This window comes from Mustelus asterias, chromosome 2, assembly GCF_964213995.1.
Source record: "Mustelus asterias chromosome 2, sMusAst1.hap1.1, whole genome shotgun sequence".
NCBI lineage: Eukaryota > Metazoa > Chordata > Chondrichthyes > Carcharhiniformes > Triakidae > Mustelus > Mustelus asterias.
In genome coordinates, this window is record NC_135802.1 from 95,922,666 (window position 1) to 95,938,131 (window position 15,466).

The 15,466-nt window shown below is 44.0% G+C and overlaps 1 protein-coding gene across 1 annotated transcript in view; it reads left to right on the plus strand.

Moving 5' to 3' along the window:
• Window positions 1–15,466, plus strand: part of fam221a (family with sequence similarity 221 member A) — a 49,386-nt gene that overhangs the window by 12,883 nt on the left and 21,037 nt on the right. Inside the window, exon 4 of the mRNA XM_078200544.1 lies at window positions 216–422. Coding sequence (XP_078056670.1) covers window positions 216–422 — 207 coding nt within the window. The remainder of the gene's footprint in view (window positions 1–215; window positions 423–15,466) is intronic.

Genomic DNA, 15,466 nt, shown 5'->3' on the forward strand with positions numbered 1-15,466 from the left:
TGGCCATAACTACATGTTGATTGCTTCTATATTTTCATTTAAGTTAGATAACTGATGTGTTATTTTGTTCCATGGAAAGATGAGGGTTTGAAATGTAATACATTTTTGTAATATTTTGAAATGTAACACAAATTTAATACTTTTTTTAACTGCCATCATCTGATATGTTTCTACACTTGGTATTGCCTGCAGAATTTAAAGTTTGTTTCTTTTAGGTACAGGGTGTGCTGGGTTTCACAGTTCCTTTACCTGTGGCTGTACCCACCCAACATTTGCTCATACAATGATTGTTGAGACCAAAGATGAACGCTTGGCTAGAGGAAGACCAGTGGGACCAGATATTCCCTATGCTGCCATGGGAGGACTGACTGGATTTAATGCGTTGGCGGAAGGATATATGCGGCTAGACTCGAGTGGAATAGGTTTGTGGTTTCAGTGCTTTGCATATAGTAAATATAGGAAAGTGGATAGTGTAAATGGAGAGGATGGCAAAATTGCGCTTCAACTGACTGATTGTGAGGGTTAACTTCTACATTCTTGTTAATTATTAATATACTGAATAGTCCAGTGTATACTGAAAAGAAATACAACTGTCTGATTGTTCATTTGTTAAATTAAGAGTCCATAAGGTATTGAGCTGTACATATCAGGAAAGTCTCAGATTTGATCCTCAGTCTGTTCTGGGTTAGCTGGAATAACAGTAGGTATGCTGTGATTGACCACCACTGTCTTAAGGTGAGAAGGGAAATAACCTATTAGTTACCACTGTCAGGTTCGTTTTTCAGAGACCCTTACGTACTTGATGCAAGAGCAAGACACTGATCTATATAAGAAAACCCAGTCCTTTATTTTCAAGCAAGTACAAGCTTATGAAGGATCGCTTTACTAACTCAGCACAGTGTGCTGAGCTTCGCCGAACGATACTCTCCAAACAAGGGGGAGTCCCTCCCTTTATACTCTTTTTACAGCAATTAGTCACGTACACACAGTATAACTTCACCCAGATCACGTGCTTAGCAACAGCAAGAGTAAGTACAAAGACAGTATGTGAGTAAAACCATAAATATGTCGAAAACCCACCCCCGGTTGCCATCGAAACTGCATGTCCACCATTGCTCGAGTGTGAGATAGCAACCGTTCCCATATATCTTGGGACGCTGCTTTGCCCATAAAGCGAATGTTATCTCCTTCAAACAAGGACAGCATTAGCTGAGTTGTTATTTGCAAGGTCGGGGTGACAGTTCAGAATAGGGAATATGTGCTGATACCAGCACAAATTGTTCCAAACAGCAAGATGCAGTTAATCACAGCTTTCAAGCTAAGAATTTATTTCACTTTACCTTACAGCAACCAGCTGCGTTTGCACTTTTGCAGGAGCTCACACCTTTTTTACAAATGGCCAAGATCATAGGAGATTCATGGGATGTTAACCCCTTAACATCTCATTCCCTCCTTTTATCATTCCATGACAACACTAACCTCTTTAGAGGGGAACTTGTGCTCTATGATATGCTAGGCATTGGCAGACACCCTTCAATAAGCCTAGCAGTAAGCAAACTACCAGGATAATGACTCCCAGGTGCATCAGCATCCCTCCCCAGTCTCCAAAGAGGTTACCAAAAGGCCATCAGCCAGGAGGATTGTAGTTCTTAAAGTTTTGCCCTTCAGCCCTAATTTTGTCAGTAAATCAGTGATATTGTCGGAGGAGTCTGGAATGTATGTACAGCACTCAGAGCCTATTAGGGCACAGGTGCCTCTTGTTGCTGCCAACAAGTAATCTAAAGCCATTCGATTTTGGAGTGCCACCGTCCGTATAGCTACGACTTCAACTGAAACTTCGGAGACAGCGGTGCTCACATCCTCTAATCCATCCGCAGTATCATTAGCTATTTTCTCAAGAGCTGGTGCCATATTGATCAGCTCTCGAGCTGCCTTTGCTGTCCCAAAGGCAGGAAAGGCTATCATCCAAAACCGTTGAGCTTCGGTGATGGCCCGTTTAGATCTTAACAGATGTATCTTGGGGTGGAGATGCGGAGAGTCATAATGTCGGACATAGGGGACCACATACACTAGATAGCAAGATCCGGACCAGTCCCAGGGAAGCCAAGGATAGGCATTATCTCCACAGACAAAATAGGTGCCATTGTACGCTACCATATCGTCTAATAGGCTAGGATTGGCTGGGAAACTGTTGTCATTGGAGCATGTAATTTTTCTCCCTTCCCAACCCCAACCTTCACATTCCTTTGATAAGAAGAAGGCGCTCTGTATGAACATCCCAGTTTGTGTAGTGGAACAAGAAACCTTTTTTTCTTTCGGACTGGGATAGGTAATATTAAACTGCTGAATGCAGTAGCTATGGCCAATGGGTATGGTTCCATTTCTTATCAGACAGATAGATCCTCTTTGTTGATTTTTTACAACAAAGTGGGGTGGGGAGTCTGATCTATCGTAGTTGGGTTGGTAATGGTTCTTAAAAGAATTCGTTATATTACACCTCTCTGCAAGTTGAGCAATATTTTTGCCCGAAGGTACCCATAGAGGGACGTCCTGTCTGTTAACTTTTATGAAGCCTATAGGATCGAACACAGCCCTCATTCCGTTTTTAGTCTCGTTTTGATACAAAATCCATTCTATCATTTCCAGGAGGTTGAGAGGAATAGGGAACAGAGGAATCCCTTCTTTAGCATGTGGTGGTATGTGTGAGCAGACCCAACACCCACTTACATTAAACGTTACAGCATACTCATAAGACATGTACAAAAAGGTGTTAGAGTGAAATCGTCCATTAGTCAGTCCATCTTTCAGGCTTCCTTTCCGTTGATCCGGTTGTCCTGGTGACAGGATAATAGCCAAAAGGCTGAAGATGGTGAAGATGATCCTCATGATTTATTAGCAGGACTTGGTGTCCACCTTTTACAGTCACTTGAATGGATCCAGCGATTCTGTCCTCTGACTTTAACTGCTGTCGGAGTTTGGAGAAGCACTTGAAACGGTCCTTTCCACCTTGGTCCAAGTTTGGGGCGATCCCAATCTCGAATCAGCACGAAGTCTCCTATCTGCGGCCACAAGGAGCAGTTCTGATCCTCAAGGTCTTGGTCTGATATCCGTGAGGGTGGTCCGAAGACACACTTTACCTGTGAATGGAGAAACTTTAGAGACAACGTTAGCTGCTGGAAGCACTTCTGCATTTCCTCACCCATAACATTGAAGTCTATCTGGGTGGGCGGGCTTGTATTGGCGTCCCAAGGTGTTCTACTGGGTCGGCCATAAATTATCTCTGCCGCTGAGTGTCCAGTTGTAGAGTGGGGCGTTATTCTCGTGTGGTACAGAGCTAGGGGCAAAACCTTTAACCAGTTAAGGCTGGTTTTGGACGTTAACTTCGTCAATTTAGCTTTAAGAGTTCTGTTAGCTCTTTCCACTATTCCTGCTGCCTGGGGGTGGTAGGCACAGTGGAATTGTTGTTGGATGTGTAACACATCACACAATTCCTTATTGACTTTTCCTACAAAGTGGGGGCCATTATTTGAACTAATTTGTCGAGGCACCCCAAACCTTGGTATTACTTCAGTTAGTAACAATTTTACTACCGTGGAGGCTTTGTTGTTTGTCGTTGGGAAAGCCTCTATCCATCTACTAAATACATCAACAATCACAAGACAATACTTATAGCAATGTACACACGGCAATTCAATAAAATCTAGCTGAATACATTCAAACGGTCCACCTGGCAAGGGTGTTCTTCCTGGTGAGCATCTCACCCCTTGACCAACATTGTTTTGCTGGCATGTCAAACATGATGCTATACGAGACTGGGCTGCCTCAGCTAGTCGGGGGTGCCACCAGGTACGGAGCATAATACCACTCATTCCCTCCTTGCAAAGGTGGGTATCACACTGAAGACAATCAATGAGCAAAGGCAACAAAACATCAGGTATACACACTTGGCCAATTGGAGTAACCCAAAGGCCTGATGACACAGAATGCGAACATCCATGCGCCTTCCAAATGTCCTTTTCAGAGGCAGGGGCATCCCCCTGCAAGCGCTGAACAGTGACAATATCTGGCATGCCCATCGTGTTCGAAGAAGGCGAGCTCATAGAGGGCACAATAAAAGTTTGATCTGCGGCAGCCTGTTTGGCAGCCTGATCAGCCCGAGCGTTGCCCTGAGTAACTGCAGAGTCATCGGAGGCATGGGCAGCGCATTTGATAATAGCCAATTGTTTAGGGAGGAGAATTGCCTGGAGAAGGTTTTGGACATACAAAGAATTCTGGATGGGCGTGCCCGAGGATGTTAAAAACCCACGCTGAGACCATAGTTGGCGAAGTCGTGGGAGATGCCAAAGGCATACCGAGAGTCAGTGTAAATATTTGCTGACTTTCCTGAGGCTAGAATGTAAGCATGGGTGAGGGCAAAAAGTTCTGCTTTCTGAGCAGACACTGGGGGGTCAAATGCCGCCGATTCTAATGTGGAGGCGGCATTGACAATCGAGTATACGGAGAGGGGGCTACCCAAGGGGGACGTAGATGAGCTGCCGTCAACAAACAAGATAAGGTCTGAAGAAGGGAGTGGGACGTCAGTAAGGTCTGGGCGGGGAGAGATTAGAAATTGGTTCCTCAGTAAGCAGTCATGTGGGGGTTCTAAGAACGCATCTGGAGGGGCGCTCAAAAATGTGGCTGGGTTAATAGTGGAGCAGAAGGAGAACGTCAAGAGGGGATTGTTAAGGAGTGCTACTTCGTAGTGGCTTAAACGTGCCTGGGTAAGGTGTTGAGTCTGGTGGGAGGTGAGGAGGGCTACACTGGCATGTGAGGTATAGATAGTAAGGGGTTGATGGAGAGTAATGTTGGAGGTAGCAGTGACTAAAGAGTAAATTGCAGGGAGAATCTGAAAACAAGGGGGTAGTCCCAGAGCTACAGAGTCCAGGCGGGTAGAGTAGTAAGCAACCGGTCGTTTGTGACCGCCATGAGTCTGTGTCAGGACTCCAGTAGCACATCCATCCAAAACATTAACAGAGAGCTGGAAAGGCCTGTCATATAAAGGTCTTCCCAAAGCCGGGGCTGCAGCAAGGGCTGCTCTTAAGTCTGTAAAGGCTGACTTTAGTTCTTTAGAGAGGGTGAAGGTTTTTGGGGCTTTACAAGAAGCCAAAGGGGTCAGTAGTTTAGTGAGTAAAGTTACATTAGGCAGCCATTGTCGGCAATAATTAACCAACCCTAAAAAGGCCCTCATTTGTTTGGGGGTAGTGGGCAAGGGGGTCATAAGGATAGGTGAAATGCGTTCAGGGGTGAGCGTTCGCTCTGAAGCACTGAGTAGAATTCCTAGGAATTGTACCTGCCGTTGGGTACGCTTAAACCTTTGCAGCGGGCACAAATATCCCCAAGAGTGGAGAGCGTTCAAAAGTCGGTTAGTATCTGCAATATTAGCGGATTCTGATGGACTTGCTAAAAGCAGATCGTCAACGTATTGGATAACTGTGGAGCCATCCAAGAGTTGGAGGTCTTGGAGCTGGCGGTGCAAGACCTGGGAGAATAGGGTAGGCGAGTGAACAAATCCTTGAGGGAGAGTATACTGCTGGCCCTTAAAAGTAAAGGCAAACAGATCCTGAGACTCCTTATCTAAGGGAATAGCAAAGAATGCATGTTGCAAATAATCAAGGGTAAAGACACATGCATCCGAAGGGATGTTACTAAGGATAGTGGCAGGATTAGGGACAATCGGATTTAAAGGTTGGACTACCTTATTTATCTGTCTGAGATCCTGAGTCTCCATTCCTGGCGGCCGGGTTTAGGGACGGGCAGAATAGGAGTATTACAAGGTGATTGGCAAGGGACTAATATGCCTTGTCGGAGGAACAAATCTATCAAGGAGGTTATTCCTTCCACTGCCCCAGGTTTGAGGGGGTACTGAGGTATCGAGGGTAAAAGTGCTCCCGGGATGACCTGTATTTTTATGGGGGTGACCGGAGTAAATCCCACCTCATGTTTGGAAGCAGACCACAGGCCTGGAGAGGGCTCCTCAGAGGGGCTATGGTGAGGGTGGTGGTGACGTAATGGCCCAGACACAGTAAAAGGGTCGCGATAGTATGTAATGAGACCATCAGCTAGCTGCTGTGAAAAACCTTTCGCATTAGGGTCTGACTGCTGGATCAAGCGGTGTGCCAAAAATCCCAAGGATTTGGCCTTATAACCGGTATTTAAAGTCAGAGTGAGGTGAGGGGACCCAAGACCCGATTGGTGCCATCGGTGGGGCGGCACCTTCACCAGAAACGCTGATCCTTCCTTTCCTTCAATAAACCCTATTACAGTGACAGATAAACATGATCCTAAATAAGGGGCATAGATAGCGGCCAATTCCAAGGAGGTGCCCGTAGGGTCATAGCACAGGGTAACATGAGGGCTAGGGATCTGTGGAGGGGGGGTGAAATCTCGAGGAGATAGGTCAATTATCCACCATTGTGGGGATTGGTGAACCCAAAACTGTCGCTTAATCGGCTCACTTTTTATGCTAATGCCCTCATTGAGACAGAGAATTTCAATTTGAAGAAGGCACAACAAATCCCTTCCCGCTAAATTAACTCCCAAATTGAGGGTCTGGGCAAATTGAATAACATCAGTTTGAGGGCCAAATTGGACTGTCAACGGTTCTGTTAGAGAGTAGGCGTTTTCCTGTCCAGTAAGCCCGCTAAGACTAACGGAGGCGGGTGAAAGCTTAAACCCATGTTGCTGTACACATGAGGTGTCTATTGTAGATGCTGTGGCCCCGGTGTCAATCATAAAGGGAATTCCTACACCCTGTATAATTAAATCAACAATTGGCTCCTTCTCCTGGTCGCTAGTCAAAACGGGCAAATTATGGGTTGAGGGTAGTCAGCCCGAAAAGGGGTAGCTAGTGGAAAAGGGTTGCCTCCTGCCTTGGGGTCTCCCCTGAGGCTGGTTTTGAGGGCAGTTCCGTTTCCAGTGGTCTCGACTGCCGCAATTAAAACATCCTTGCGCAGAACGGGGTGGTTCGCCCCGTGACAAGGGAGCGCTTGGTCCACGGAACTGGGGGACAGGTGCATACGGTGGTCCGTACTGGGGAGCAGTGGGACCATTCGGGTGAGTGATATACCCATTGCCATAATTATCAACCCATCCAGGAACACAATATTGGGGTTCCATTTGATATGCCCTTGCTAGTTCGGGATCCGACACTAGAGGCTGGGTTTCTGGACCTGGGTTGGCATGGGGGGTGCTGTACCATTTCGTATTTAACCTTGGTCGGTTTGGACTCCTTAGCAGTGTTCCAGTAATACGTTAAGGCCCTTCTCATCTGGGGGCGAGTATTATCTGGCCAATCCATGTTATTAGTACGGATGGCAGTTGCCACGACCTCAGGTATGCATTGCAGCAAAAGAGCATTGAACTGGGGTGAGGGGTTCCCTGCAATGTAAGCAGTATCACCAGCATAGGTGACATATGTAGAACAGAAGCGATCCCAGAAATCCGAACCTCTTCTGCTTTAGGCTTACATTCTAACACTTTGGTGACATCTACTGGTTGTTGTAATGTTCGCATTTCTAATGGCCGTTATCTGCTGCTGAGGCTGATCAACGGCAACTGAAAAGGCCGCCCAGTCCTGGGGCGCCGGATCATTTAAGTGGCCTCTCCATCTGGTGCACTCACTGGGAGTAAGGGCCATACAGCACAAACTAAAAAGATCCTGAGGGGTGGCCTGATACATTTGGATGGTGATTACGATATAGTCTATAAAGCCTTCTGGATTGGTTTTTCGGTTAGGGGCTTGTGACATAATCAGACACATTTCCTGTGGTTTCCAGGGGGTATAAACCTGCATAGTATTTTGACCACCCTCCCCTGGATTTGGATTAGGGACCGTGCGGTTGGGGAATTGGCGGTGACACTTTTTGTGGGGGCCCTTTCCTGTAATCCTCTTTCGGTGGCGGGAGGGTTAGGGGAACCTTCATCCATTGTATCGCTCTCACTCTCTTCTTCCTCTTCTTCCTGTGAATCAGGACTATCGTAATCCTCACTGCTCTCAGAGTCACTAGGGAAAGTCACTTGAGGTTTTTTCTGGTTTCCCCTATGGGTTTTAAAAGGATCCTGTCCCTCTCTCCCTGGTCTACTGACAGCCTGTTTCTTTCCCTTCTTCTTCTTATCTTTGGATCTAGCTCTCCTGGCTATTGGACTAATATATGTTTCCTGGGCAGAGTCTTCATTGGGAGGACAGCTATTGGGTTCAACAGGAGGCTGTTGTGGTGTGGATACGGGTGGGGTCGGAGTCGGCACGGTAGAGGTCTGCGTCTGAGCAGGGGCGGTGGTCTGAGGGGAATAGGGTGGCGGAAGTGAGGGCGAATCTGGCTGTTGAGTCTTAATATCTTGGGGTGGGGGCTGAGGCTGAGGTTGAAGCTGGGGTAGGGGTTGAGTTGGTGGTGGCAGAGGTGGATACAATGGTTGGGGTGGTGGTTCTAGCGGGGCACTGGGTCGATTCCGCCAATCCTCCTCCTCATCCGTATCATTATTTTGGAACATCATCAGCAGACCAGATATGTCAGGAGGTACCTCCGATTTTTTCTCTTTCATCAATTCGGCTTGCCGCTCTAATCCCTGTTCTCTGTTTCGTCTTTCCCTTTCCAGCTTTTCTTGTTTAATCCTTTCCCTTTCTCTCATTTCATGATCCTCACATTGCAACTTCAAAACCTCCCAATCTTTGAATTTCCCCTCATTATCACAGACGCTAATCCCTCTTCTACGTGCGTTATCCGCCCAACTGGCCAACTTTGACTCCTCAGTTAACTCCTCAGCTCTTTTTCTCCAAGATGACATTAAAATCTTCCATCTATTTCCCGCATTGCATTTCCAAATAGCCTCCTCTGCTTTAATACACTTGTCCAAATCCCAAGTTCCCCCTAATGGCCAATTTTCATTTCCCAGTTTTTTGTTTAAACACCCTGACAAGCGTCTGAGTCGCTCCTCGTCCTTTGGGTTTTCACGACACATTTTATATAAAGGGGTCCCATCCCCTGACTTATCCAAAGTTTGACCCATTGTTAAGAGACTTTGACCACTTGTGCTTCACGATCTGCAGTGCCTTATTGCCTCTACGCCCACTTCAGTGTCCTGACCTTTGCGTGGGGGATTTCCCCTCTTAACAACCAGTCTAAGGCTGCGCGTTTGAGACAGGCACCTCCTTTCGATCGGCATCAGTAGTCACGTCTCCAACTTCACCTAATTCCCACCCTTTCCTTTTTTTTTCTGAAAACAATTTAATAAATATTCCACAACAACAAATAGGCTTTAACAACTCCTGCTTTCAATCTAATGCAACAACAACCACCTACATTCAACAAGCAACCAGACCACACAAACACACTGAAATACAAAAACTACTCAAATTATTAGGTCAACCTTAGATTTTCTCTAATCAATTTTCCATCTTGCCAATTAATTTACAATGTTTCCCTGGTAATTCCCACCCGTTACTACGTCTCAGAGGACTCGAACCTCAAATTCTACTGACCTAGGGACTCAAATCCCAGCCACCGGGGGACTCAAACCTCCCGGATTTAACATACCAAAACTCTGGGGACTCTAACCCCGAACCTGGGGGCCCCTAACCACCCTTTCCCTGGGGACTCTAACCCCGAACCTGGGGACTCTAACCCCGAACCTGGGGGCCCCTAACCACCCTTTACCTGGGGATTCTGACCACCCTTTACCTGGGGACTCTAACCCCGAACCTGGGGACTCTAACCCCGAACCTGGGGGCCCCTAACCACCCTTTACCTGGGGACTCTAACCCCAAACCTGGGGACTCTAACCCCGAACTTTTTCACTGAACCAACCTGGGGACTCTAACCCCTAACTCTTCATATCAACTCTCAACAAACCTGGGGGACTCTAACCACCTGGTGTAGGACTAGTCAGTGTTCAAGGATGTAAGTCATCTCAAGGTTCCGTCAACACAGAGCTTCGGGGGATGAGGGGTCAACTGAGTCTTAGTGTCGTGAGAGAGACCAAGGTTTTAATCTTACCTTGTGGGCCCGTCCATCTCACGCCACTGCCACTCAGACGATCACTTATTCAGTCCACCTCAGAGGACAGCTGTATATCTTGGAACCCTGCTCACAGCGCCAAATTGTCAGGTTCGTTTTTCAGAGACCCTTACGTACTTGATGCAAGAATAAGGAAACCCAGTCCTTTATTTGCAAGCAAGTACAAGCTTATGAAGGATCGCTTTACTAACTCAGCACAGTGTGCTGAGCTTCGCCAAGCGATACTCTCCAAACAAGGGGGAGTCCCTCTCTTTATACTCTTTTTACAGCAATTAGTCACGTACACACAGTATAACTTCACCCAGATCACATGCTTAGCAACAGCAAGAGTAAGTACAAAGACAGTACGTGAGTAAAACCATGTGTTGAAAACCCACCCCCGGTTGCCATCGAAACTGCATGTCCACCATTGCTCGAGTGTGAGATAGCAACTGTTCCCATATATCTTGGGACGCTGCTTTGCCCATAAAGCGAATGTTATCTCCTTCAAACAAGGACAGCATTAGCCGAGTTGTTATTTGCAAGGTTGGGGTGACAGTCCAGAATAGGGAATATGTGCTGATACCAACACAAATTGTTCCAAACAGCAAGATGCAGTTAATCACAGCTTTCAAGCTAAGAATTTATTTCACTTTACCTTACAGCAACCAGCTGCGTTTGCACTTTTGCAGGAGCTCACACCTTTTTTACAAATGGCCAAGATCATAGGAGATTCATGGGATGTTAACCCCTTAACATCTCACCATTTCCAGTGTTGCTCATTGGGAAGTAAACTTGCATGTAGATCGGGAGTGGACAGGGTTAGCATTGACTTTGTAACACTCTGTGATGGAGTAACATATCTCGGCACACTTGTGGACAGTACTACATGGTATTGGCATCTGTGCAGCTATACTTACAAGATGTGGCGTGATTCTTGTGGGCATAAAAATTATTACTAATGAGACATAAGCTTCTGTCCGAGACCACGTGGAAGTTTCTCCAATTTGATGTCTCTAATGGTTTATGATGCTACTTCAATTAAGCTTAAGCCAGTTGTTAAAAAGGCATGTTAGAGTACTTGCCTTATTTTAGAAATATTTTTCTGCTTCCCTGATTTACTTAATCAAATTCCATTCTAAATTATCTACTTACAAATAATTTATTACAAACACCATAGAATTTAATCTGGCTAATTAGATTACATCGTCCAAATATTTATTAATTTTTTTCTGGAGGTGATTTTGAGATTTTAGTTATATATTAGGAGCATTTGAAACAGGTTTGCAGAATTGGAAACTTATTGAAGGAAAGGTGCATAGTTAGCTGAATAATGGAGACTTTGCTAAACTAGGATATTACATTTTCAGAAAGAAGGAAAACTTGGCTAATGCAACGAATGCAGTCTAGATTAAGATCAGGAAAATAAGTCATTCTTTGAATGTTATTACAGATGTCCCTTGTAGATAAGGGATGCCTGTAAAAATGTGATAACAATGTTATGGAGGACTTCAGTTATCCCAATGTTGATTGAGAAAAAAGGAGATGAAAATCTAATGGAATAACACATTTGATAGATGCTAACTGCTTAGTTGTTGAGCAAATGAATGTGGTTGGAATTTTTCTGGATCTAATTTTTCGGCATTGTGAATAAGGCAAAAATGGAGGAGCATTAAGATCGAGTAATCAATATATCATTCAAAATTAACTGCTCAGGAGAGTATGAGCAAAGCACATGAGTACAAAAACATTAAAATAAAACTTTAAAATGAGACAGCTTCAAAGCAAAGATCACAATGGTGGGATAACCCACAACAGGGGAGTGTGAATGAATTAAGGAACGTGTGGCATGATGACACAGTGGTTAGCACTGTTGCGCCACAGCTCCAGGTACCTGGGTTCGATTCCAGCCTTGGGTGACTGTGTGGAGTTTGCACGTTCTCTTCACGTCTGCATGGGTTTCCTCCAGGTTAGGTGGATTGGCCATGCTAAATTGCCCCTTAGTGTCCCAAGATGTGTAGGTTAGGGGGAATTAGCGGGATAAATGTGTTGGGTTGAGGATAGGACAGGGGGTGGGCTTAGATAAGATGCTCTGTCGGAGAGTCAGTGCAGACTCAATGGGCTGAATGGCCTCCTTCTGCACTGTAGGGGTTCTATGATTCTATGATGAACTGTTGTTGATCTTTCAATCACATTATCATTAGCAAATCAGTACAAAGGGCAATGGAGTCCAATTAAGGAGCAGTGTAAAGAAACATATTGAAGATAAACTGCTGACTTTTAAAACATATGCAGAACTTTATAGGTCAGATTTTGGATAATAAAAGAGAAAAGTAAAACTAGGTATAAAATTGCAATTATAGAAGTTAAGAGGAATATAGAACTTAAGACTATTGTAACAATAAAGATTTATTTTCCCTAAAAATATTTACAAATTTAATACAGGACCAAGTAAAATATGATCCACTTGCAATGATGATAACTGCAGCATCTGTCTTCACCCAAGAAAAGGAGGGAAAATTGCCTATGTCAGAAATCAAATTTCCATGAATTACACATTTTACGAGTAGTAATAGATATTTTTAAAGAAACATTAGTTTGAGATGTGCAAAGTACCACAGCTAGACCAAATTGATGTAATCTCAACAAATTAGAAATTGGCTAACAGAACTCAATTTTTAACAAGGGTTATGAGACAAACTAGAATAAAAGCCCCAATTTGGTGTGACTGGCAAAATTGAGGATGTACTTGGTTGTGATTTGGGCTTAACTGCATTACCAGCAAGGGAACACCAGTTGAATTTTGCAAAGTGAGGCAGTTCCACATGCCGCATTGTTTCCCGGTACTGGATGTCACAAGTGCATATTGTTTGTCTGGGAACCACAAGTTTGGGTAAGCCAGCAGCTTTTTAAGAGCCATCCAGTATCACCAATAAGGAATGTAGTGACTATTAAGTGTTGTATCAGTGCAATGTTGCACAGCCAAAATGAGTGTGACAAAGGCAGTGGGGAAGACCGAGGCTTGTACTATTATAGATCTTGCTGCATAAGATGCAACAAAGGCTGGTAGCACTCTTTGGTGTTGAAGTCCAATTACTTACTAAAACAGAGATGAAAGCTAAATGAGGATAGATCTAGAGAGCTGAATGAATATAGTTAAGTGAGTGTAAATCATACCTGGGATCAAATGCACAAAATTTTAATAGGAAAATAACAAACACCAAGATAAATGTCTCTACGTTTGTGTACATATTTTCTCCTTGTCCATCGGAAGTGTAAATGTTTGTCTCCTACACCTTCAGGAAGGTAGAATACACAACATAGGAAACCTAGGAGCAACAGCCTGTTCTGCCATTCAATGAGATCATAGCTAATCTGTGACTTAACTCCGTATGGATTTTTGCCCCTTATCTATATAAAAATCTATCAACCTAAGTTATAAAGTTAACAACTGATCTCGTTTAAAACTTTTACCACCCTTTGCATGTTGAAATATTTCTTAATTTTGCTTCCAAAAGAGGCCAGTATCATTGAGATGTTTGTTATTATCTCTGTCACTGAAGATGGGCAACAGTAATGTTTCACTCCTGTTTATTTGTCTGTAAACATATATCTCAAAAAACTAATGGACGCTTTCAGCGAAGCTTGGCGTACTTGGTCCAATGAAGAATTGTTCAGTTTTTGGTGAAGTTGTCAATCTGGATCTGGATTCAGGAATTTTTTTAAAAGATCTGTTAATTTGGGAGATGGGGCAAAATGACTTTCTAAAAATAATGTTGGAGGGTTGTTTTATTTAGAATGTTGTTGATTGTTTTTGAATGTTGTGGATTATCTCAACTGCTGTGGTGCAATTTGTTACAGCTGTCAAAATACAAGCAGATTTTTCTGTGCAGGTTGTTGGATGTGGATTCACCTGAGGTGGGAAGCTCTCAATAAAAGATTTCTTTTTTCAGCTTTGTAGTTTGCAGAGCATCAATCAGGCAGGGAAAATCCTTAAAGAAGAGCTGTGTCTCTATAATAACATCGAGTTAACACGGTGTTGCGGAAGTATGCACTCTATTGATTGTTCTCTTCACTTGTGTTAAGATGGATTAAGCAGAACCCTGCACAAGATCATAATTAAGCATGAGATCTCATTTTAGTAATTATTAAATGTGGGTTTGACTTGCTTCCATTATAATTTTCTTTCTTAATATCTAACCTCTTCACCATTCAGCTCAAAAAAATGGATGTGCAAAATTATGCATGTGAAGCTGGGCATGTAATTTCCTGACCAATGCATGATAGTCGCAAGATTTTATGCCAAAGATGGAACCTTATAAAACCTAACGTTACAAATCAGAATCAGGTGTAACCAAAATCTTCAAAACCATTTTAATAGATTTTATAAAAGAAATGTAGAAAAAAAGCACTGGTTAAAGATGGTGACTAGGAATCAGAAAGAAGAAAGGAAATTTACAGTTTTTACTCTGTTTGGTCTTCATGTAACTCCAGACCTACAGCAATGTGGTTGACTCTCAACTTCTGTCTGACATTACCTAACAAGCCACTCAGTAACATTAAACAGCTACAGAAAATTCAATAAAAGAATAAACTATATGGACTGCTCAGCACAGTCCCGTGAATCTTTCAAAGACATTTGGGGACTTGACCCAAAATTAGGAGAGCTGTCCCACAGACTAAGCAAGCATCAGCCTAACATAGTCATATTCTTTCAGTCAACGTCCCAGACTTTTTCCATTACCATCCAGGGTATGTCCTATCCCTCCAGCTGGACAGACTCACCATATATGGTGACACAGTGGTACAACCAGGAGGGAATGGTCATGAGACTCCTCGACATTGATTCCAGACTCCATGTTACCTCATTGTATGAGGTCAATCAAGGGTAAGGAAACCTCTTGCCGATTACTGCCTACTACTCTACCTCAGTTGGTGCCTCAGTACTCTTGCAAATGCAGAGGGTAGCTATTGACACAGAATACACATTGTGAAGAGGAACGTCAATGGCAATCATAAAGAATGACTCTGTAGCATTACTATTAAGTGAGTCCTGAAGGAGCTATCTGCCAGACTGGACCTGAGCCAAGTGAGAGAATTGATGAGAGATAAACCTACCTGACCTCGCCCTCACCAATCTAGCTATTGCAGATGTATCTGTCCATGACTGTATGTAGGAGTGACCACTGCACAGTCCTTGCAGAGACAAAGTCTTTATACAAAGGATACCCTTCATCATGTTGTGTGGTACTACCACCATGATAAATAGTTTAGATTTAGAACAGAGCTAGCTGCTCAAAACTGGGCATCCACAAGTTGATAAGGGCAATCAGCAGCAGCAGAATTATATTCAACAATCATCTAATTTCTTGGCCTGGCACGTCCCTCCACTCATCAGTACCATCAAGCCGAGGGAGTAACCCTGTTTCAATGAGGAT